This window comes from Biomphalaria glabrata, chromosome 7, assembly GCF_947242115.1.
Source record: "Biomphalaria glabrata chromosome 7, xgBioGlab47.1, whole genome shotgun sequence".
Classification (NCBI taxonomy): Eukaryota; Metazoa; Mollusca; class Gastropoda; family Planorbidae; genus Biomphalaria; species Biomphalaria glabrata.
The window spans coordinates 10,270,600-10,294,484 of NC_074717.1; the positions used below are offsets into that span (position 1 = coordinate 10,270,600).

The window sequence follows — 23,885 nt, forward strand, 5'->3', positions numbered from 1 at the left end:
AGTTTGAGCCCAGGACCATCAAGACTAGAGTGCATACCACATGACCAGGCACTCGCACTATGTTTTTGGATACAATGCATCAAGGCCACCTAACATGATAATGTTAAGACAGTTCGTTGAATTTCTCAGCCACTTTAAAATTAAAAAAATTAAATTATAGCTTTTATATTGCTTTACTTTCATGCTTATAGCATGCTCAGAGCGCTATGGTTTAATCTCATTTGTTGACCTGTTGGAGGGGGTGGGGAGGTTTTCTGTGCTGCCTTTAGGCACTCAGTAAACACAACTCTGCTCGAGTCAGGTGTCGAACCTCGAGCCCCCTTCATAGGTAGCCAAGCCAAGCCAAGCTCAAGCGTACTTAGCCTCTTGACCACGCTTTACCATGAAAAGACCATGCACATTAGATAAACTGTAAAAGATAGAAGAAGACACTTTTGTTTTTACAAATATTTTTTTATTAAGCCTTTTCTTTTAGTCAGAAAATCAAAAGAGTGTTATATTTCACTTGGCTATCTAGTCCTAGCTGGGAGCTACATATTTTGCTACATCCAGTACAGACAAAATCATTGTCTGCCTGTGCTTGATTTAAGTTCTCTTTTCATTGTCTATAGTAGGCATGCTGGCTGAGTGGTTAAGAGCTTGGCTTCAGAACCTAGGAGTCCCAGTTTCAAATCCTGGTGAAGACTGGGATTTTTAATTTTGGAATCTTTAGGGCACATCCAGCCCTAATGGGTACCTGACATTGTTCATTGTTCAGGCCACATAATGCCCTCATTAACCAAAGGCCACAGACACAGATGAGATTAAAATCATCTACCCCATAGATTGCAAGGTCTGAAAGGGGAACTTTTTTACTTTCATTGTCTGCTTGCCTTCAGCAGATTTTCTTATGGTCTTGAATTGTATCCCACAACTTTTGTGCCAGATTTTTAGAAAATGCCTTCACCCAAGATGTTGAACAATAACAGCCTCTACACCATCCATACTGACATTCACCAGAAAATCACAAATTGTAGTTGGTCTTGCCATCGTATACCCATGATTGAGCACAGGCACCTTGCGGAAATTGTTTGAGAAGCCTTAGTTGATTTTGGAGTTAGAAAAATACAAAATAGTTAATTAAATCTTTATGTTAATTACGAATTGATTACTTCTGTGAAGAATCCAGTATTTTACAATTGTCAGTATCAAATCATGTAGATGACGATTTTTTATTTTGATTCTCAGCATTAGAAGAGAGAAGAAGAGAAGAAAAAGAACTGATATGGCTGGAGGAAATGGATGAAGATGAATATGAAGCACTCCCTGCAGACGTCAGAGCCAGGATTGACCAGAAGAGATTAGTTTTAAAAAAGGAGAGGATCAAAAGGTAAGCAGCTAAAAAGTTTTTTTTTTTTAATTCTTTACCTTTTTACATTAACCTATCCCTTAGTATCTTAGACTGTTGGGGCACCATGCAAGATTTGTAGACCATCTTTCTCCATTCCTCTCTGTCTTTTGCCTTAGAACCTCTTTCAATGGCATGCCTGTTCATTCTTTTATGTTGCCTTTCCATCCATCACTTTCTCTGTCTGCCTCTTCTTTTCCTGGTACTGTTCCCTGAAGGAATGTCTTTAAATTCTAGATTGAATAAAACAGATTTTTGTTGATTAGGGAACAAAAAGAAAAAGCTGAAAGGGAGAGAATTGAAAGAGAAGCAAGGGAAGAGGAAGAGAAAAGAAAGGAAGAAGAAATGTAAGTAGTAGTCTTATAAAATACAGACATTACTTCAAAAAAGAAGATGATTACGTTCTATGGGTCATAGTATACAGTGGGAATAGTTTTTGAAAGCTATTGATCTATGAGGTTATTTATTAAATATTTGAGCCCATCTCTTTCAACTGAATATAGATGTAATGCTAAGCTTAGCTAGCTGGATATTGTTCAATATTTTAATAGCTCAATGACAAATGTATGTAGAGAATTAGGCTGATGACCAGACAGAGTCCGGTCAAAGGCTATCAAACCCACCTCTCCGCCATTTCACGCCAAACTGCTGGTCTGGGTTAGGAAATAAAAATGGTTATTACCGAAGGAAGATCCAAGACTTGTAAAACAAAGCAAAGCAAATTTTTTAGGATTCAACTTTGTTTGCAATGGCTCCTTAAGGTACTGTAATAGGTTTGGTCTGGGGCATAATTCTTTTTGTGAGGGCTACTATCCTACATTGATTAAACTATGATTCATTGGAGCCTCCTCTAATATATATTTATAAAGAGTATAATTATTTTTAGTGTCCTAAAAATAGTTAGAAAAAAATGTCTAAAAATGTGAACTAAAAAAACAATTTAAAAACTTTGTTACTAATATATTTTTTCTTGACTAGGAGAGCACGTAAGGGGCGGAAGGCTCAAGGTGGTAAAAAGTTGGCCAAGTCCCCAGCACTTCCAGTAAAAGCAGGCAGTAAGATCCAGGAAGTTCCAGAAAAAGGGGAAAAAACCCTGGATAGACCAGAGTCCCATGCAACAGTGAAATCTGATCCCGCTGAGGAGACAAAGTAAGATAAGATAATTTAATTGGTTCCCACAAATGGAAATTCAGTTTGACTACAATGGTCCACCTCAGCATTACTACTATAACAATAACAATATAGATGCAAACACAAACAATATACTAAAGAAAAAAACAACTACATATTTATTATTCACCAAATTTGAAAACTTCATTTGCAAGTGTAGTGATCTAGTTTAGTTTAGAGATTATGTTAGGTTTTTAAATAAATATATTGAGCATTGTTTTTGAAAAATTAGTGACATAGACAGACCAATGAAGTTGCAGAATAGGGCTACAGGGAGAACAAGATGGCTAGAGCTTAGAGAAGGAAGTATATTGATAGAGACTGCTTAATAAACAATGGATAGTGAGACAAGACAAGCATGCCTTTTGTAAATAAATACATCAGTTAAAGTATTCGGAAGTCTTGATTACATATATCATTGTTAATTGTAATGTCCCTTGGCTAGTTTAGTGAAATATTGTTGGATATGCACAGCACCCAAGATCCTAGCCAGGGCATAAGAAGGAATTCAGTAGACATTTTATAAAATTCAAGCTTCGACAGGTGTATTAATTGTCTACATGTCCTAACCTTTAACATTTTGTTTCTGTTTCTAGAATTATATTTTTACCATTGTATCTTTTTTCGGTTTTGAATAAAGTTACTTTTTTTTTTATTTTTCCAGAAAGAAAAAGAAAACTAAAAAAGAAGCAACAGAAATTGTTGAAGAAAGCAAAGATGCTAGTAAAGAATCTGATCTGTTGTTGATGAGCAGGTCAGGGAGAAAAATATATTCAACATTGTTGTTTGGTTCCATGGAGTAACCTGACAATCTTTGTGTGGTTCCATGGAGTATCCTGACAATCATTGTTGTGTAGTTCCATGGAGTATCCTGACAATCATTGTTGTGTGGTTCCATGGAGTAACCTGACAATCATTGTTGTGTGGTTCCATGGAGTAACCTGACAATCATTGTTGTGTGGTTCCATGGAGTATCCTGACAATTAGGTTTCTAGAAACAAGATTGTAGATAAGAATTGAGAAATGCTATGGGAGTAAAAAAAAAGTTCTATTTAAAGCGATCTAAAGGGCAGAAGATGTAAAGGTCATCTGTTTCTGTAGCCCACAGTTAAGGAGGGTGTCATGTGGCCAGCACAATGACCAACCGCCTTTACTTTTTCCCTACTAATGTGAAGCACCCAATTTAGCCACCTGAAAGGGGAGTACATCAAACAATTTTACAAATGACACTTTTTTTGGCTGTTGACACTTTACAACATTATGAAAAAAAGTTAATTATCACAAATGAACATACATAAAGATACATAAACAAATATGCAAATTTGATTGAAAGCCAGCTGCGTACATTATTTTCAGTGGTCAGTTTCATATTTAGCTCTATTGGTCAGATGGCAACCAATGGCCAGCTACTTTTTCACAAGTGAAGTTCTCCACCGTGTTTTCTTAAGACGTATATGGCAGGAAAGCTCTATTCAATATTTATTAGCTAGATGTAAAAATAACATATCAGTATAATTATACCTATTGTTTTATGAACATTCCAAACAGATCCTGGGATATTATAAATTAACTGTTAATTTGTCTTTCTTGATATGGAACTTCATAAAAGTTATTTTTTTGGTCAAATAATAAATATAAAAGATATTTATTTATTCAATTAATTAATTAGTTATATATATATGTACACAAATAAAGTATCATGCAATTAGCTTGTATGTTTTTATACATATCTGTTACCATAACCATATGGGTGCTTTTTTTGTTGACAACTTACTTGTGTCATCTTCAATGTTTCCATTGTTTAAAATGGCCTCCATGCTTTTCAGGTTTAAAACATTTGAAACCTATCAAAAAGATATTCAAGATCTACTTGAATTCTGGGATAGAACTACTCTTCAGCCCAAACGTCCTGTCTCACCATCAGATAGGTCAGAAGATGACCATAAAGAGTTTTCTGCCTCTGGAAAAAAAATTAAATCTAAAGGTAGAGAGTTCGTCTTCTTCATTCTGTTTGCATGGTATGACATTGACATTCTTGCACAAAGCCAAAGTTCATGTTTAAAAAAAAAAGTTCCAGAATTAAATTTCATCAATAAATATAGTTTTAAAAAAGAAATCTATGTCAGACATCACTGCTGAACTGAATTAAAACTAATAATAACCTTTAAAAAGTCAAAATATCAAAGATTTAATAAGATTAAAAAAAGGGTTGCTATGAGGACTTTTGTTACTGCCAGTTAAAATCCAGAGCGTAACATCAAGCAGGCAGAGTTTAGTAAGCAGGTGCAAGTGTTTGCCTAACATAATTAAGATTTTCAAATTGGAGCTATTAGGGAGAGAGTTATTAAAGCAGTTAAAGCAAATAAGCACAACTTTATCACAATCTAAAACAGTAAATGATACAAAAACTGGTTTGTTCCTTACTCTGTCAGACTGTATCAGCTCTACTTGTTGACTAGAGAACAGGAAAAAGATCAATACACTTCTCTGTATGTTTTTGTCTTTTGTGGATTTGTGCAATGTTGTTGTTTTTCATTGAAAAAAGAGTACTGGAAATTAAAACATATTTTCAATAAGGAATAAAAAAAGCAGTCTTGGTTTGAAAGATATGGTAAAAATAAAAACATAATTTATATGTAAACAAGGATTGAAAGATAACTTAGATTTGTAATGTTCAGTTTCATAGTCATCTTCTGTCCTTTATGTTCCTCATGGAACATCGGGCATCAGTAAAAACATGCCACTCTCCACAGTCTCTTGCTAGTCTTTTAATGGCTTCTGAGCTCTTTCCTGTCTTTTCAGGTTCATCTAGTTCAGTTTGATTAGCCTAAATTTATTATGTTCAGTGTGAAATCCAGGACCTTTGCACTGACAATCTTGAAAATTTGTCCACAGCGATTGTTAAATTCAAATTACACATCAGGACCAAATTGTATCCTCTATTCATTAGTTTATCTATAATTGTGTCCTAGAATACCATTTTATTCAATTATTTAGTAGCATTTATAAATTTATAGTTTCTGTTCATGGAGATGAATTTGATCAAACTCGTAAGTCATTAATCTACATTTTTTAAAATACTTTATCCATTTTATTTATGTTTGTATTTGAATTTTGGAATCAAAGACATTGCCGTTATAATAATTATTATTTTAATTTCATTTCTATCTCAGTTTTTGTTTTTGTGGCTTAGAAAAAAAAAGCATTATAAAATTCATAATACCCGGTACATCTTATATAATGAGGGCTAGAATAAAATATTTTTTTATTATTTATTGTTGATTCTTTAATGTTAAATTATTTTTTTAAAAAATTGTTTACTGTTTTAAAATTCATTTGATAACTTTTATTTTCTATAATTTTCTTTTGTACCAGCAGATCTCAAAGTTATTTCCCCACCATGCAAATCTTGACAGTGTTTTTATTTTGAAGTAGCTTTTTTTTTCCTCTTTTTTAGAAGCACGATCTTTTATTACAAAATTTCCCCATGTTTTGTAGTTCTAGAAATTTCAAAGCTCAGTTATTTACAAAAGAAATTGTATTGATAAAAACAATTTAATTTAAAATTTTGAAAAATCTTAAAGCTGTTATCCACAATTTTATTTGCATTATATTTAAAATTCTAAATATAATTGTCCAAGAACTTTAAAAAATAGTATTTCCAACTGATTAAAAATTATTTTTTATTTTTAGAAAAATCTGATAAAGAAAAAAAAGAACAGGAAAGACTGCGCTTAGAAAAAGAACTAGCAGAAAAAGCTGCTAAAGAGGTTAGTCTACTTCAGAGGCATAGTGAGAGGGCACGATGTGTCGCCGTCAGGGGGGGGGGACACCACACGTATGTGATGTTCATGGAAAATGGTGTGTGTGTGTGGGGGACTCCAATAAATAACCTTGCCCCGGGCACACATTTTGCTCACTACACTTCTGGTTTACATTTGAGACCAAGAGCTTTCTTATTTTACATTTTTTCTTTCCCACAATGCAAGAATTTTTAATGAATTTTCATTTTTCTATCATTGCTTGCTTGTTTAACAATATTTTGATATTTTGTCCTTTTTAAAAATGAAAATCTAAGTCTCTAAGTTTGGCTAGAGTAAGTGAAATGGTCTGATCATTGTGCTGGCCACCTAACACCCTCATTTACTTAAGTAAAAGTAAAGTTTCCCCTTTCAGACCTTGCAATCTATGGGGCAGATGATGTTAAGGTTATCTGTTTCTTTGGCCTCTATGCATCAAACTGTTTGTACAGTGACATGAAGATAGTTATTTCAAGTACCATTAAAGTGGGTGTACTCAGGGGTGCCCAAAAATTCAGAAATTCAAAATCCTAGTCTTCACCGAATCTAGGACCCAGGTTCGGAAGCCAAGCACTTAATCACTCAGCCACCATGCCCCCTCATTAACCACTGGCCTTCAGATAGATACATTCCATATCTTTTAACTAGGAACTGCTATGCTTGGAGTTATCTTTACTTAATACTTAAATCATTTCAAAATATATTCTGTAGTTTCATCACAGCAAAGAACTCTGAGAAACATACAAAAATTATTAATTAAATTTCGATTACATCTAACTAATGTAGATAGAGGGTCCCATTAAAAAGAAGAAGAAGTTCTCTTTAATCTAACATTAATCTTATCTAATTTAATCTTACAAATTAATAATATCTGGTTCTATTATTATTATCATTTCTATCATTAGGCTGCCCAAGCAGAAGCTGAAGAGAAAGAGGAAAATGAAGAGAATAAGAAAGAAGAAATAGGCATTCCTCACATACTTGTAGACTGTGCTGAGAGGAAGATTATGACTATACAAAAAGTGTTAGAGGTCATTCCATCTGTAGTAGAAGTGAGTTGTATTATTTGAACTATGTCTGCTTCATAAGCTTGTTGCTGTGGTTTTATTTCTTACTTGGCTAATACAAGGCTTTCAACTGACCTCTTTCTTTAAATGTTTGAAAGCTTTTCTCCCTTCCAAATTGTTTTGGTGAATTTTCAGCTTAATTGTGAAAGCTTTTAAGTGACTGGCTTATTCTTTGAAATTTAATATAATAATCTTAGTTACAATCTCTTCAAAGTTAATTGTACATGTATTTATATATTTAAAAATAATACTAGGAATCTGTTTCATTTTTTTGTACATATCAGAATGTTGAGATGAAAAATATTTCTTGCTTTCACATTACACATACAGCAAAACAAGCATCATTGATTTTAAATCATACTAAGTCTTAAACATCACTAAATCTTAACTCATCAATGAATCTTTGACATCATTCAATCTTAAACATCATTGAATCTTAAACTCATCCTTGAATCTTAAACATCATTACATCTTTAAAAAATTGAATCTTCCTATATTTGTTAAAAAGAAGTTTAATTGGAAGTTAATAAAGCTTTAAAAGATACAAGTCATTAAAGAAAACTGTGTCAGATAGCTAATACAAATGTAGTTTGTTGTTTGTCTTCATTTCGTCCCCTTAAAGCAATATAAAATATAAAACTAAACCAGTATAAAACAGTACATTCATTTAATGAATTTAATAAAATACAGCACTTTGTATCATATTATTACAACTCTCTGTCTCTCTGACAACATGACACAAGTAATTCAAGAACTGTACTACTCTCTGTCTGTCTCTCTGACAACATGACACAAGTAACTCAAGAACTGTACAACTCTCTATCTGTCTCTCTGACAACATGACACAAGTAACTCAAGAACTGTACAACTCTCTATCTGTCTCTCTGACAACATGACACAAGTAACTCAAGAACTGTACAACTCTCTATCTGGCTCTCTGACAACATGACACAAATAACTTTAAAATTGTACATCTCTTGATCTGGCTTTCTGACAATATGACTCCAAATAACTTAAAAATTGTACGACTCGATCTCGGATTGCATGGATTGTTTTTAATTGTGTGTCCTAACAACCAACTGGTGGTACTGTACAATAATAAGCATGAAATACTGACTGTACAATCATTTCACTCTAGAGAGTTGTACTGAACCTTACTGCTGTCCAGAACGTATGTCTGCACTTTACTATACCAGACTGTCTTGACTTTGACACTCTCTCACTTTACATAGGGTCTCCAAAGGTCTTCTTGAAAATAACAAAAATCCCATGGCCTGTTGCTAGTCCTTTTTAGATGATCATATCACTGGTGATTTTCATGTGGAGTGTTCACACCAGTACTTTCCTGGAGGAATGGCTTGCAATATGCCACTTGTGTCAGTCTGTCTCACACACACAACCAGCGTCAACAGTTCATTTTTATAGCTAATTTAATAAACACAAAAAACACTAAAATATGTTCCAGATTCATAGTTCCATGAGGCACAATAGAGAAACATCCATGTCTGCCCTATATAATGATTATCCTCACTTCTAATTATGCTTAAAACTTTTGTCTTTCTAAATTTCACTCTGCCTTGACATTTGTTTAGCAAATTGTTTTAGATGTTCCTTCAGATTTGAAGATGATAATACCCTAGCCCAAACCTCCCCACTGGATCATCATGATCATTGAACAACAGTCCAGAGCACATAACACATGAGTAGGCAGCCATTCATTTGTTAGAGAAAGTAAAATTGGGTGGTCATTTGTGCTAACCAAATTAAACTATGATGATAATGTTGAGCTTTATTTACCTTCCCTGTAGATCCTCTAGTTTTAAAGGAAATTTTTTTTGTTGAGATTAATGACTAGCAAAGTTTACTGTGATATCTCTGATGCCCAGAGCAGGGTGTCTGTATCAACTAAGTTGAGAACTCTCCAAATGCAAGGCAGTAGAAGTAACAGATCAATCTCTAGGGCCAGTGTGGTCACAATAGAAAACAAAAGAGGCCTCTATTTTAGTTCCAACTTCATGTCACTGATTGCAAGGTCAGGGTCAAGAAAACTTCCGATGGACAACAGCACTAACTCTCTCACTCCCATGAACTTTCTGCACAAACTGGAGAGTTTTAATAATAGCAACGCCAACAATGAGAGCTTAAGAGAAGATGGGAGTTCACTTCTTGACATGTTAATGCTTCAATTGGATGCTGTAGGCTGTTTGTTTGTTTTCCTATTGACGTTGTTTCAATATAATTGAAATGTTTCTTTAATATTTTTTAATAGTTTAAATTTTTTTTTTTGGTTTCTTGCCATTAGATTTGTTCACAAGCAAGTTCGTTTCACTTTGTATTAATTTTTTTTTTTTATATTTGTTGGCAGTTGCAAACTCTTTTCCTTTGGCCATTCCAAAGTATTCTTTTAGTCTTAACATCTTGAGTTCTTCATTCCCAATGTTTTCATTTCATTATTGTCACTTAAGTAAAATTAACTAATGAAATATTAGTAAATCAGTTAGTATTTTTATTATTATTATTGATGACAAAAAAAAAAAAAGTTTTTTTTCTTAATAAGGATTTGTTTCTAACATTTAAGAATAAACACAATTTTATTTCATTTTGCATTTGGCATTGTTTATTAACAGTGACCCTGAACTTACCTGTTTTCAGTTTATGATAATTTACTAATCACTTATCCAAATGAATAGAACATTTTCTTTTAAACATTGGTTTTGCTTGCCATAAGAGAGTTGACTTCTTAAGTAACTTTTGTTTTAACTTTCAATTAGAGATTTTCCTACATGGCAACATTTGTGTGTATCCAGTATACAGAATATAGAAATATTGATTTGCAAAATATTCTAATAATTGTGTGCACTTTCCAGTACCATTGAATCATATTTATTAAGCTCTTTTGTAAAAAAGTATTTTTTATTATTCAGTTGGCAATAGTGAACTTTAAAAATGGCTTCCTTGACATTATTTATTTTGTCGATTAGTTTCAAAATCTGTCAGGATTTTCCTTTCCTTTTATTTTTTACTTTTTTCTTAAGGTTCCATTTTTTCTCCACCAAATTTGTTCATATTGCTTTGTGCTTTGTTTTCTCTCTTATTGAATTTCTCTACTACTGAATAGCGGATTACTGTGATTGACCTTTAGTGTGAAAATTTCCATAGCTGTATCTTTGTAATTAGCTAGTTAGTCGTGGTCTATGATAGCTAATCAAACAAATGTTGGCCTCACATCATCACCACATCCTCCTGATAAAGGATGAATAATCTGAAAAAAATGCATACATTTATATCAGCAATTTATCTGTCCACTAGTTTTGGGAAATAATTAAGCATTTCTCATTTTTGTTCAAGGCTGTAAGATTATGAATGAAAAAGGAAAAAAAAAATATTAAAGTTTTTTTTTTAACAGAACAATGCTGTAAATGTCAAACAAATGGAACACATCACCTATGAAAACTTACTTTTGGAATCTGGAAAACTACCTACCAAACAGGAAGTGAGTCACTAGATAAACAAATCACTTGTGCTTAAATATTTCTTTCATGTTTCGTTCTCGAATTACAAATTTTAAATTCAATTATATTTTTTCTATGAAATTAATTGTGTGACATGTGGGATTGATATTTTTCTTAACAATATACTAACAACTGAATAGGAATTTATTCAAGTTAAAAAAAATGAATTGCTAATGAAACTTTTTTTGTGCAATTTTAAAATGAATTTCTCGTCATTCTTAATATTTACAATATTGAATGTTTTTGCATGTGAAAATGTAGGTTACTCCAATAATAACTCACATATGAAACTAAAAAAATGTTGCTTACAATCAAACAAGATAAATTTTGTTCCAACTATATGTGTTTTATCACAATTTTTTTTTTTTCACAATTTTAAAGTGAAATGTCAAATTTTAAGATTTCTTATTTCAATTTAAGCTTTATACATTAGACTGTTTGTACAGTGACATGAAGGTAGTTGTATTGGGGGCATGGTGACTGAGTACTAAAATGCTTGGCCTCCGAATCGTGGAGTCTCAAGTTTGAATCCTTGAGATTTTGAACTTGAAAAATTTTAAGATTTCTTATTTCAATTTAAGCTCTATACATTAAACTGTTTGTATAGTGACATGAAGGTAGTTATATTGGGGGCATGGTGGCTGAGTACTAAAATGATTGGCCTCTGAACCATGGAGTCTCAAGTTTGAATCCTTGAGATTTTGAACTTCTTGATTTTCAGGATTCCCTGAGTCCACACAAATCTTGGGGATACCTGACATACATTGGGGAAGTAAAGTTGGTTTGTTGTTGTGATGAATAATTGACACAATAGTTAACTGTCAGCCACAGAAACAGATGTGCTTTACATCATCTGTCCTACAGATTGCTAGGTCTTAAAGGTTTACTTTAATGTCACTCTCTCTCTCTCTTATCTTCTTATCTTATCTTATATAATACAGACGTTACTTCAAAAAAGAAGATGATTACGCCCTACGCGTCATGCATTTAGTCATGCATATTAACCAATGACTTAAATTCTGCCAAGTCACTGGTTTTCCTGGCTAGCTCAGGCAACCCATTCCATGCTCTCTCTTACGTGTGTAGTCGCTGAATGAACTCTTTATGTTGTCTGTTGTATTTATGTGTATTTTTCTGTTGTGTTGTCGTTATATGAGAAAAGAGTCCTTGTAATCACAACAAATTTCCATAAGGATCAATAAAGCAGTCTTAGTCTTAGTCTATATACATATTGTGGGACTCTTCTTTGCCTTAGTAGTCAGTTTACTAGAAAGAAAACCTGTGGAGTCAAGTTACTGGACATGTATAAAATTTATTTTTATGTATATATCATATTTTGTATTGAGCCTATCACAACACTCCATTTATCTCTTAAAAATATCTTTATTTCCAATCTTATTAGGTAATGGATGGCTTAGGACTTGGCCCACAGGGGCCGCCCATCCCTCCAGCAGCTGAATTTGCAGTTGTTCCCTACCCAGTAAAACGCAAGCCTCCACCTATGCCTGAAGTTGGTGGAAAGTACACATTTATGTCATCATCACCAGATGATCCGTGAGTAAACCTTTTTTAAAACATCTTCTTTGTAATGTTTGTAACAGTCAGTGTGTCATGTGAAAAAAATATTAGCAGAATACATAATTATTCTGTGTTTTTTTTTATATATCAGATCCACTTTACTCATCCTACACCCCACTATTATAGTATAAATTGATAGTGTATTCTGTTAAATTCAATTGGACATGTCGATTGATTGATAGTGGATTCTGTTTCTGATTCAGAAACATTGTAAATGAAAATTGATAGTGTATTCTGTATGTACTGTAATGACTCAATATTAAGACACATAGAAGTTGGGTTTAATTGGATTTTTGCTTAGTGACGTGACAGTACATTTAAAAGTGAGAACGGAAATAGGTTAAAAAATTAATGGACGATACATGAAGAGACTGATTGTAGTGAATCTTGATGTCGACTGTGACCTTATTTTCTGTAATAAATTGGTGTTTGTTTAAAAGGCTGGATTATTTCATTCTATACTTTTTGTTCTATGGTGAATTGTAAGCTACTCAAGAAATTCGCAGATAACATTCCAATAAAAGATTAATCAGCATCATCTACACTGTACTCAACTAGATCTAACAACCACCAACAGTACTGAAGTAACATTGGAAATAAAAACTGATTGATAGTGTCTTCTTTTTCTAACCCAGTAACATTGGAGGTGAGGACAAGGTGAAAGAGCCTGAACAAGAAGAACTAATATCTGCAACTCCTGAAAAATCTAAAGAGGATCAACTAAAATCCAAAACATCCAAAGCAGCCTCAGACAAAGGAAGATCAAGCGTAGACAGAAAGAGAAGTGGGGAAAGGAAACGAATATCCAGAAGGAATTCCAATGTACAGATTAGCTCCCCTTCAGACTTGGCTAATGCTTTGTCAGATGCAGAAGGAAGGTCAGTACATTTGACAAAGTAATTCTTTTTCCTCTGTTCTGTTTTTGATTTAACATCACAGATTGTGGTGAGTGGTGTGCATTAAATCTTTAATCTGGTATTTGAAAATACAACAAAATATTGTGTGAGTGTATTTTAACTGGAATTTAACATTGCTGTTGAATTTTAACCTTTTAAATCATATCCTAATTAAATGTGGGATAATAGATCCTTGAGCTGACTAAAAGTTGTATACCTTTGCATAATTAGAGAGAGTGCAATAAGCAGTCCAACAGTAAGAATATAAAGTAAACATTGACATGGATCTCAGTTCATGACCTGCATCAATATCTTTTAGGATTTTTTGTTTGAAGTTAATCTAAGAAAACAATATTTGAGCATTTTATATTTACCAAACTGTATATCTTTAGAATTTTTAAGATTTGCTTTCACAAAATGTCAAGCACATATTCATGTTCTCTGGACTGTCATCTCAATGGTCCAGGGTTCAAACCTTGCTTGCTGCCATCCCTTGTCAGTCTGTTTTAGGTTTGCAATAGGTATATAGTTTGAAGGCACCTCTGAAACATTAAATAAAACAAGTTTGTATTAACCCAATAGTGCCTATTTCTGTTTTAAAAAAAGTAACACAAAATGTACCTATTTAAAAGAAAATTACTCTAATTAAAAAAAAAATGAAAAAAAAATCATAAAAAAAAAGTCAACTGAAATACAGAACAATAATTAATAAACAACTTTAAAATATGGCAAAAAATATCTACTTTGAAATAATATATTCTTTTAATACCTTTAAAATAAAAGCAAGGTTAAAAATACTCAATGGCCCAGGTGGAAACTTATACACTGGGGCTATGGCCCTGTTCTTTTGAAAAATAAGATTAAGGATGAGTGCAGTGTTTCATGTGACTATGCAGACCCAGTTGTGACTTGCATCTTGTGCAAACAAAGCCGTTGCTGAACATATCTGGTTTTCACTAAAAGGAGAGTCTCCATGCTCTTGTGTCATTCTGAATGAGACATGATGAGCTCTCCTTAAAGGAAAGTAAACAGAAAATAATAATAGAGCCCCAACACAGCTTACCGCATTTTACATCATTAGTCTAATACCGTAATAAGCGCTGTTGGGTTAATTAGACTCTTTTTAAAAAAGAGATTACTTGCTTCTCCTTTAAAAGCTGGATTTCTTTTCTAATTACTTTGTTTATCAAATATTGATCTGAAATGCATTAAAGATAATTTCCCACCAAGCTTATCCTGCATGAATAATTATATATTAGTTTTTTTATCTGCATGAGACACTTAGTATATGTACTTTGTACAATATGCTATTTTTACATTCTCACTATTAAGTAGAATAATTAAATACATTAATGGCTAGGTCAAAGAGTATCTTATTTTACTTTTTCAATGCCAAAAAAAAAAAATATTTCAAAACAGGTAAAATGTACCAGAGCTTAACAATTAGAGAGCATTGATGTATTTAACATCTAGACTTATATTTAGATTATTCTGAAATGTTTATTAGTAGGCCCAGTACTAGGAATACATCAAGAGCCAGGTAGGCTTTCCATTTCAGCTAACATTTCTGGTCAATAATATTTCCTAAACATAAATACAATGATTCTCAAGCTGAACTTTATTACTGCAATATTAAGCACAAAGTAAATTGGTATATTCATGACATTATTGTGCGAACTAATTGGTTAGTATTCTAGTAATGATCATAGTTGTCTTTCTCTAGATTCTTGTAGATATAAATTTTTTTTTTCTAAACAGAATAGAGCTGTACTCTTTCTTTTAAAAAATATAAAAAAATTATAAAAAAATAAAATTATAAAGAATTTGAAACTGGCTTACAATACATTAACTTTATTCTATTTTCTCATGTTGATAATATAGTGATGACTACCATGATAGCAAAGGTTACAGGCACCCATAAAGGCCATAACTGGGCCAACCTGTACTAACCATATGTGCCCAGTTTGGGGTGATTGATGGCCCAAATTGGGAGGATGAGCTTTGGTTCAGTCAGGGGGACCAAATGAACCCTTCATAAAACCCTTCAGTGGCCAGTGAAAACTAATATTATGAGCCCAACATGTGCTATACACATTGAGCCAGTAGGGGACCCTAAAAGGGCAAGTTTGGGCTCAATTAGGGGGCTCTGGTCAACATCTGGAAAGAGAAGTTGAAATTCTATGAGCTTTTGAACATTAAGACATTACTTTCATTTAGTCTTCATTCCTTTTTTTTTTTTCTTTTCATAATTGATTTGTTTTTTCAATTTCCTTTCTTAGTATAAGAAAACATTATAGTGTTTATCTTTGCAATGTCAAGGTTATTCACATATGTAATCTTTATCTTTGGAATGTCAAGGTTATTCACCATCTTTTTGTTTCCTTTAACTCTAGACAAAATTTTTCAACTCTTTTCTTAATGTTTATCTCTTGAATCTTTAGATCTTTCTCATTAATATGTCTTTCATTTTCTCTTTTAGTTTGTCTCTAGGCTTTAGTTTTAATATAATCAACTCATAAGATAGTCCCTAAGTCAATCAATAGATGCAGTAATATTAATAGAATTCAATTTATCAAAAATATTTACTTTTTCTGTTTGTTGAAATAATACCTGTTCTCTAAATGCTTCAATTAGCAAGCGAACAAAAGTGAAAGTTGTTTAGAGTTTAACATGTTTTTGTAATAAAAAAAAAATTAAATTATTCAGATTAATTCCAATGACATCATTTAAATCTGTAATATAATTCACCTTTTTAAAAAAAAAAATTTTAATTTCTTTTCAATTTTTTTTTACTTTCTTCTTATTCTTTTATGTAAATGGTTGTGGATAAAAAAAAATTTCTTAAAATAGTGGTTGCATCTTATTTTGGACTTAAAAGGTAACAGAGTCTGGCCAACAAAAAATATATTTAAAAAAAGCAATGAATAATAAGAAGAAGAAAAAAAAGAAGGATGGTAGTTTTTATTTCTATATTTGGACTTACAGAGCTCTGAAAGATTTATTATTATTATTTTTTTGTTCATTAATCATTTAACTAGTTAAATTGCAATAAGACATCTCAGCGTGGGGATAACTTTAGCCTCATTAAATTTAAATGTCCCTAATTGCTAAAAAATTTGGCTACCAAGAGGTTTTTAATTCTGTTGAGAAACAGAGGTTTCACTTGTGATGCTTCTGAGTGCTTATGGTATTACTACAGAATGCAAAAGGGGCGGACTACCCAGTATGAAACTGACTTTAGTGACACCTCAACTGACTTTTATTGGCTATTTATTGGCCATTTTGGAACAAAGTCATTCTGGTAATAACTTAACTACCTTTTTTACTTGTGTTGATAACCTTCGTCGTAAAACATTCACCAATCTTTGGATGAATGTACTTGGAGTATTGTGATTTGATGACACAGATTGATTGTGTAGTTCCTGACCCAGTGATGTAAACTTAAATGACAAGAGGATTTTTTAGCACATACAAAAAAATGTTTTTGTAATGCTGTGAAACCTGACCAAGGGACTTAATAACATCTTCTGCTCTGTAAACATTTTCTAATTCATTAAAATAGGTTAGGGAAAAAAGCAAAGAAAAAAATGTGTGTATGATTAGTTTAGTTTATCTGTAAGCTATATTTACTATCAGCAGTCAACTTGGAGCTCCAGTATCCAATGTGGAAGAGAAGATCCCACCAAAGCCGTAAGTCATCCGCTTTTTAGTTAACTCTGTATGCTCATACAATATCCAATATACTAAAAGACTATTACAGTGTGATACATTAATTGCTTTTACCCTAACTAACACAGCAAATTATACATTCTATTACTATTCAAACGTTAAACAATCATTTACTATATTACATAGACTGAGGTCTTTATGATTAACCAATTCTAAATAAAATTATTATTTATTTGATTAAAATAATTGTTAAAAAGTTATCTTTATTTTTATAGTAAATTAAAAAAACACCATTATACTGTTAAAAATGTATCTTTTTTTGTTAACAGATTGACAATCTTCCGATGGATAATTCCACCTGGTGCAGATGTGGTTCTTAGGCTGCGTTTTCTTTCTAATGACCTGGGTCAGTTTGACCAAACTCTCAATTTTGAGATAGTGGGCACAAGGCGTAGATATCAGCTGTTTTGCCGTGGTGTATGTGCATTTCCAAACATCAGCAAAGAACCGAGGTAATTCAACATTTATTGGTGGATTGGATGCTTTTGTAGAGAGAGAATTCTTATATTAATTTAATTTCTATTTCAAGAATGTGAAAAGGAAAGCACTTATAAGATACTGTCTAGGCTTATAACTAAGAGACTTGGAAAATATTCAGAAGAAATCTTAGGTGACTACCAATGTGGTTTCAGACCCAACAAATCCACAACCGACCACATCTTCACACTAAGATGTATACTAGAAAAATGCCATGAATACAACATACCAATCCACCAACTCTTTATAGACTATAAAATGGCTTATGACAGTATCAGATGGAAATACCTATATGACACACTACAGGATTTTGGAATACCCAATAAGCTGACAAGACTTATACATATGACATTAAACAACTCAAAAAGCAAAGTCATAATACAAGGAGAACACTCACGGGAATTTAGGATTAAACGAGGATTAAGACAAGGAGACGCACTTTCCTGCATGCTTTTCAATTTAACACTGGAGAGAGTTATAAGAAATATACACATAAACACTAGGGGAACTATTACTAACTACTTCAGGAGAGAAAACATGGGTCCACAACCAACAGGGACGATATACAGCCAACCTCTACAATACCTTGCTTATGCCGATGACATTGCCTTATTGGGTAAAGAAACCTCTGACATCGCTAGAGCCTTCATACAACTAGAAGAAGCATCTTGACCAGCAGGACTTGAGGTCAATGACAGTAAAACCAAGTACATCACAATGACAAGAGACAATCAAACAGAGGGACAAAATATCAAAATCAAAGACCACGAATTTGAAAACGTCCAAACTTTCAAATATCTAGGAAGTACTATTAATTTCAAAAATGACCTACTAACAGAAATAAAGGAAAGAATAGCAGCAGGCAACAGGGCATTTTATAGCACCCACCATCTACTTAAGAGCAAAATGATTTCAAGTAAAACCAAGAAAATAATATACAAAACTATAATAAGACCAGCAGCAATGTATGGAAGTGAGACCTGGACACTGACAAAGACATCTGAAAATTTACTTAACACTTGGGAAAGAAAAATCCTTAGGAAAATCTATGGTGCCATACAAGATGAAACAGGGTGGAGGACACGCACTAACCATGAGTTATATCAATTATATGAAGACCCACCAATAGTGAATGAAATAAAAAAGAACAGACTACGTTGGGCAGGTCACCTTGAAAGAATGTCAGACAACAGAGGGGCGAAAATCGTATACATGCAAAAACCAAAAGGCCGGCGACCCAAAGGCAGACCCCGAATGCGATGGATAGATGACGTGGAAGCAGATCTGAAGCAGCTTGGGGTTAGGGCGTGGAGACGAAAGGCCCAGGAGAGATCTGAATGGAGGGATGTGTTAAAGCAGGCCAGAGCCCTCCATGGGCTGTAGCGCCACTGGGATGGATGGAAAAGGAAAGCACTAAACATTTTAAGAGAAATATACAACTAAAAAAATTTCCTTTAATAAAGTCCTCAGTCAGTTAGTTTCATTTCCACAGGGTTGTTTTTGTTGGTCGTAAGAAGAACTATCGCAGTGATGAGATTGTGCACAAAAAGTACATACTGAAGACAGAAACATTTGAGTTTGGTCCACTCCTAGTTGGCAAGTCTAGGGACAAGTAAGTTATTGAATTCATCTACAGTTTAAGCTTTGCATCTTTTACGCTTATGTAAATCTACAAGTGTAGATATTTGCTTTCATAATTAGAAGTTGTCAATTTTGTTATTTTTACTGATAAAAGTTATTTCTGTATCATTTTAAAAAGCATTTTTTTTAACTAGTGGTACTCTAGAACAAATTAGTGGGTGAAGGGTGCCCCTGGTGAGGCTACATCAGGAAAAAATAAACAATGCCATCGAAATAGTCCTTTCAAACATTGGTTGATATGCTTCAAAACTACGATAAGAATAATACTTTTATTTTAGCTAGCATACTGAAATCTGCAAGAAAATATCCTTGCTATGACTATTTTAGAACATTTAGGTTTTAACCTATGCTGGTTACCAGCAGTTTTGGTCCAGACCTTGACTACCTCAAAAAAAACTATTTGCCTCTAAGGGAAGGCTGATTGCCTAGAATTTTATTTTGTTAGGCATTCATGTACTTTAGCACCAATAATCTTTCTTTTTTTTATGATAAAATTTCTTAAAATTACTTTCCCTGATAGAAAGAGGCTATCAATATCTAGGCTGACTATTGACCTTCATGTAACGTACCTACAAATCACATACTCTATTGCATAACCATCCTTATATTTAGTGTGTGTGTCTATTAATGCATAGAAAAGTAGTTTTAAGAAAACAACATTCTCTTGGTTAAACACAGATATAGAGAAGGAAAGTACCCAGAAAACATGGAGTCCATCACAATATTGAACAACTCCCCATTGGATGCTGACATAAGCTTCTGCTTCCAGCATGATAGCAAGGGTGACACTTACCTCCTTGAGCCACCAAACATGCTTCTCAAGCCAGGAGAGTCCAACAAACTAACTATATGGGCCTACCCCAAAGGCAAGTATATCATGTTTAATAAAATAGGGTCTCTCAAAACTTTTGCCAATGATGCTCCACTAGATGAATAACATTTTGTTTATGCCTCCCTGAGTCAGCTGGAGGATTGGGAAAGGCTTCTCACAGTGGGATCATGGATGGTTTTAAAAATGTAATAAGAAAGAAAAAAAAACAGCTTACAGACATATATTTCTAACACAATATATCATTTTTTTTGTTTGCATAAGTATTTTAAAAATGTTTAAAATACAAATTTACATAATGAATGTTCACTTTTATTTGTGTGTAAACACACCATGTTAACATGTATATGTGTGTAATTATGCCATGTACTACTAGTATTTGTATATAAGTACATCATGTACTACTTGAATTGGTATATAAGTACACCATGTACTACTTGTATTTGTATATAAGTACACCATGTACTACTTGTATTTGTGTGTAAGTACACCATGTACTACTTGTATTTGTGTGTAAGTATACCATGTACTACTTGTATTTGTGTGTAAGTACACCATGTACTACTTGTATTTGTATATAAGTACACCATGTACTACTTGTATTTGTGTGTAAGTACACCATGTACTACTTGTATTTGTGTGTAAGTACACCATGTACTACTTGTATTTGTGTGTAAGTACACCATGTACTACTTGTATTTGTGTGTAAGTCCACCATGTACTACTTGTATTTGTGTGTAAGTACACTATGTACTACTTATATTTGTGTGTAAGTACACCATGTAATACTTATAATTGTATATAAGTATACCATGTACTACTTGTATTTGTGTGTAAGTACACCATGTAATACTTATATTTGTATATAAGTATACCATGTACTACTTGTATTTGTGTGTAAGTACACCATGGAATACTTATATTTGTATATAAGTATACCATGTACTACTTGTATTTGTGTGTAAGTACACCATGTAATACTTATATTTGTATATAAGTATACCATGTACTACTTGTATTTGTGTGTAAGTACACCATGTACTACTTGTATATGTGTGTAAGGGCACCATGTACTACTTGTATATGTGTGTAAGTACAGTACACCATGTACTACTTGTATCTGTGAGTATGTACACCATGTGGGAAATTGTTTTTTGCAAGTATATCACACATTTTTCAAGACAAATCAGCTAACAACACAACTGTTCTGGTTTCACACAAGAATCTACAAAATAACATCAAAGTTTGTCACTTTTCATCTACTAGTCAATGTGGAAGATCAGGTCATTGTGCCTCCCTCAAATCTAGAGGAGAAGATAATAGAAAGTAAGGAGCTTGAGTCCCCCTCCGGAAAGTCAATTTTGAAAGTAAGCAGCACTCCGAAAAATTCACTAGATACTGGGGAAGAGGAAACACAGTTGCGTACTGAGCCTGAAAGTCTTGCACCTGAATCACTGCTGAAAATTTCAGAGGAACACTTACCTGTTTTGAATGATGCAGAATTGAATCTCAAGGTCTCTCAACTCCTTCAATCAGATAATAAAGTCTTTAAGAAATCTTTCTTTATGAAAACTGCTAGAGGACATATAGTTCCGAAACCAAGTAAGAAAAATGGTTTGGATTTGATATTTTTTGGCTCACAATTCTGGTTTTGTTGAAAACTTTTTGGTTCCAATAATGAAGAACAGTTAACAATTATTGGGCAGCTCATTTTTAACTGTTTTTGTTTCTGTATTGATTTTTGATGAAAAAAAATATTTGTTCAATTTTATCATATTATACTACATTTTGAGAAAATCTTTCTCAGAAATTAGCTTTGTTTCATTATATTTCAGTATTGTGTGTAGTTATTTGTTTCTATTGAATTTGACTAATTATTTTCCTGTGTTAATGTTTCAATTATATTGACATAATAAGAATCACTATTGTCAACAATTCTCATTTATTGTCATTTCAATTTTAAAAATTACCAAGTTAAAATATAGTCATTGTTAGTCCTCTTCATGTAAAGCTGGAGTTACTGAACCTTTTGGTCTTTATGAAACCTTTTTTTGCCTTTTGTTATGCATTCCTAGGTTGTGTACTTTATGTCATGTTTCAGTCAAAGGCTATCACATCTTGTTTTCAGATTCAAGTTTTGTTTCCTTAAAGTTTTCTTTCATCCATGGATCACTCATTCAATCCACACAGATTTATGCTTTACACACATTTACAAGACTCACTCTGGGGATTCACTCATTCCTATGATTCACTGTGGGGATTCATTTACATTTATGATTCATTCTTAGGTTTCACTCTCATTTTTATTGGTTCTTTGTAGAATTCAATCTATATCATTTATATAATAGAAATATTTTGTATACAATATTTTAACTTCCAACTAGGCCCTGGTCATTATGAAGATGCCCTTGTCTGCTGCATTAAAGAAAATCCTGAGCCAGTCATTTTCAAAGTCAGCTGTGATGGTTACAGACCAGAACTTGATCTAGACAAAAGAATTTTCCACTTTGATAAGGTTCTCTTGCATAGGTAAATGGTTTTGTGTGATGTTTAATCAATGTTTTGTTTAGTTTTGCAATTTTTAATCTCATTGGAAAATTATTTTTAGCTCTGGGGTTGGCACTTTGAGGCCCTCTGAAGGCTTCCAAATGTTCAACTGGCAAAAAAAACAAAAGATTCTCACACATCCAATGTGAAATACAATTTTTATTTTCAAAAAGAATAACTAACTGGTAATAAGCTTAAATTTTTTAATAATTCTGAATGAGAGACTCTGACAAAGTTTATTAAAAAAAGAAATGATGATATTGTTAACTGCAAAAAAAAAATGCATTGCATTTAAAAAAAATGACCAAGTAATGCTTAGAACTAAAAAGTTGCTTGCAGTTCAGATTTACAATTAATGAATAAGACATAATAATTAAAAATACCACAACAATGCTGCGGTAAGATGTCATAGGACCAAAAATTGTTTGCCTCCTGAAATAAAAAAAAGGTCTCACATTCTTAAGCATAAAGTGTTGGAAGGACATGAGGAGAACAGCTTATGGAAATGTAAAATTACAGAAGGAGGAATTTAAAATGTATCATCACCAAGGGTCACATGGTTACACAACCCTCATACAGTCAGTTCATATTCTTTTCTCACTTGCTTTCACAAATATTTATAAAACAGGGTCAGTGCATATTGGAAGCTTCTCTGAAAGGCAAGCAGACCTTGTTTTATTAATTGTATCACTCTTTTTAACTGTACAACTGAACAGACTGTACGTGGGTTGAATATAACTTCTACTCATTTACAAGCAATAGACATAAAGAATTACAGAGAAAAAAATAGGCCTACTATGTAAATAATGACGTGACCCTGAAAAAAAATGAATTTATGATTTGAGATGGTATGCAAAGTTGATGGTAGTACATTCACCAATGGATGTAAATAAACTACATTTTGTTATCATGTTTGTTTATAATTGTTTCAGTTTTTGTGTGATTTGTGTTTTAGGAAGGACACCAAAACAATCTATCTAAGGAACAGCACTCAGCTGCCTGTTGCCTGGAGACTGAGTGGCTTAGAGAACCTGGGTGATGACTTCACTGTGGCAGCTGACAGTGGAATTGTGGAACCCTTGTCAGAGTACCCACTACATGCTTACTTCAGAGCAATGAAGGCAATACAGATCAATAAGAAAATGATTAGATTGGAGGTAGGCACTAGATAGTTTTTAAAAATTATGGTAAAATTAAAGAAAAAATATCAAAATTGGGTTTATGCGTGGAACGCTAATTATTTTTTCTTCAT

General features: G+C 32.9%; 1 protein-coding gene across 17 annotated transcripts in view; it reads left to right on the forward strand.

The window, feature by feature from the left end:
• LOC106059989 (hydrocephalus-inducing protein homolog) overlaps positions 1-23,885 on the forward strand; it is a 113,915-nt gene that overhangs the window by 45,201 nt on the left and 44,829 nt on the right. For 7 of the 17 annotated variants that reach the window (XM_056036850.1, XM_056036857.1, XM_056036853.1 and 4 more), the window contains exons 46-65: positions 1,228-1,369; positions 1,654-1,734; positions 2,366-2,536; positions 3,222-3,311; positions 4,384-4,541; positions 5,575-5,607; positions 6,251-6,327; positions 7,263-7,409; positions 9,311-9,619; positions 10,831-10,917; positions 12,339-12,490; positions 13,150-13,392; positions 14,918-14,950; positions 17,047-17,100; positions 17,409-17,591; positions 19,109-19,228; positions 19,936-20,123; positions 21,353-21,688; positions 22,471-22,615; positions 23,589-23,790. In XM_056036850.1, coding sequence (XP_055892825.1) covers positions 1,228-1,369; positions 1,654-1,734; positions 2,366-2,536; positions 3,222-3,311; positions 4,384-4,541; positions 5,575-5,607; positions 6,251-6,327; positions 7,263-7,409; positions 9,311-9,619; positions 10,831-10,917; positions 12,339-12,490; positions 13,150-13,392; positions 14,918-14,950; positions 17,047-17,100; positions 17,409-17,591; positions 19,109-19,228; positions 19,936-20,123; positions 21,353-21,688; positions 22,471-22,615; positions 23,589-23,790 — 2,951 coding nt within the window. The remainder of the gene's footprint in view (positions 1-1,227; positions 1,370-1,653; positions 1,735-2,365; positions 2,537-3,221; positions 3,312-4,383; positions 4,542-5,574; positions 5,608-6,250; positions 6,328-7,262; positions 7,410-9,310; positions 9,620-10,830; positions 10,918-12,338; positions 12,491-13,149; positions 13,393-14,917; positions 14,951-17,046; positions 17,101-17,408; positions 17,592-19,108; positions 19,229-19,935; positions 20,124-21,352; positions 21,689-22,470; positions 22,616-23,588; positions 23,791-23,885) is intronic. The other 10 variants (XM_056036863.1, XM_056036865.1, XM_056036852.1 and 7 more) reach the window with 9 other exon arrangements.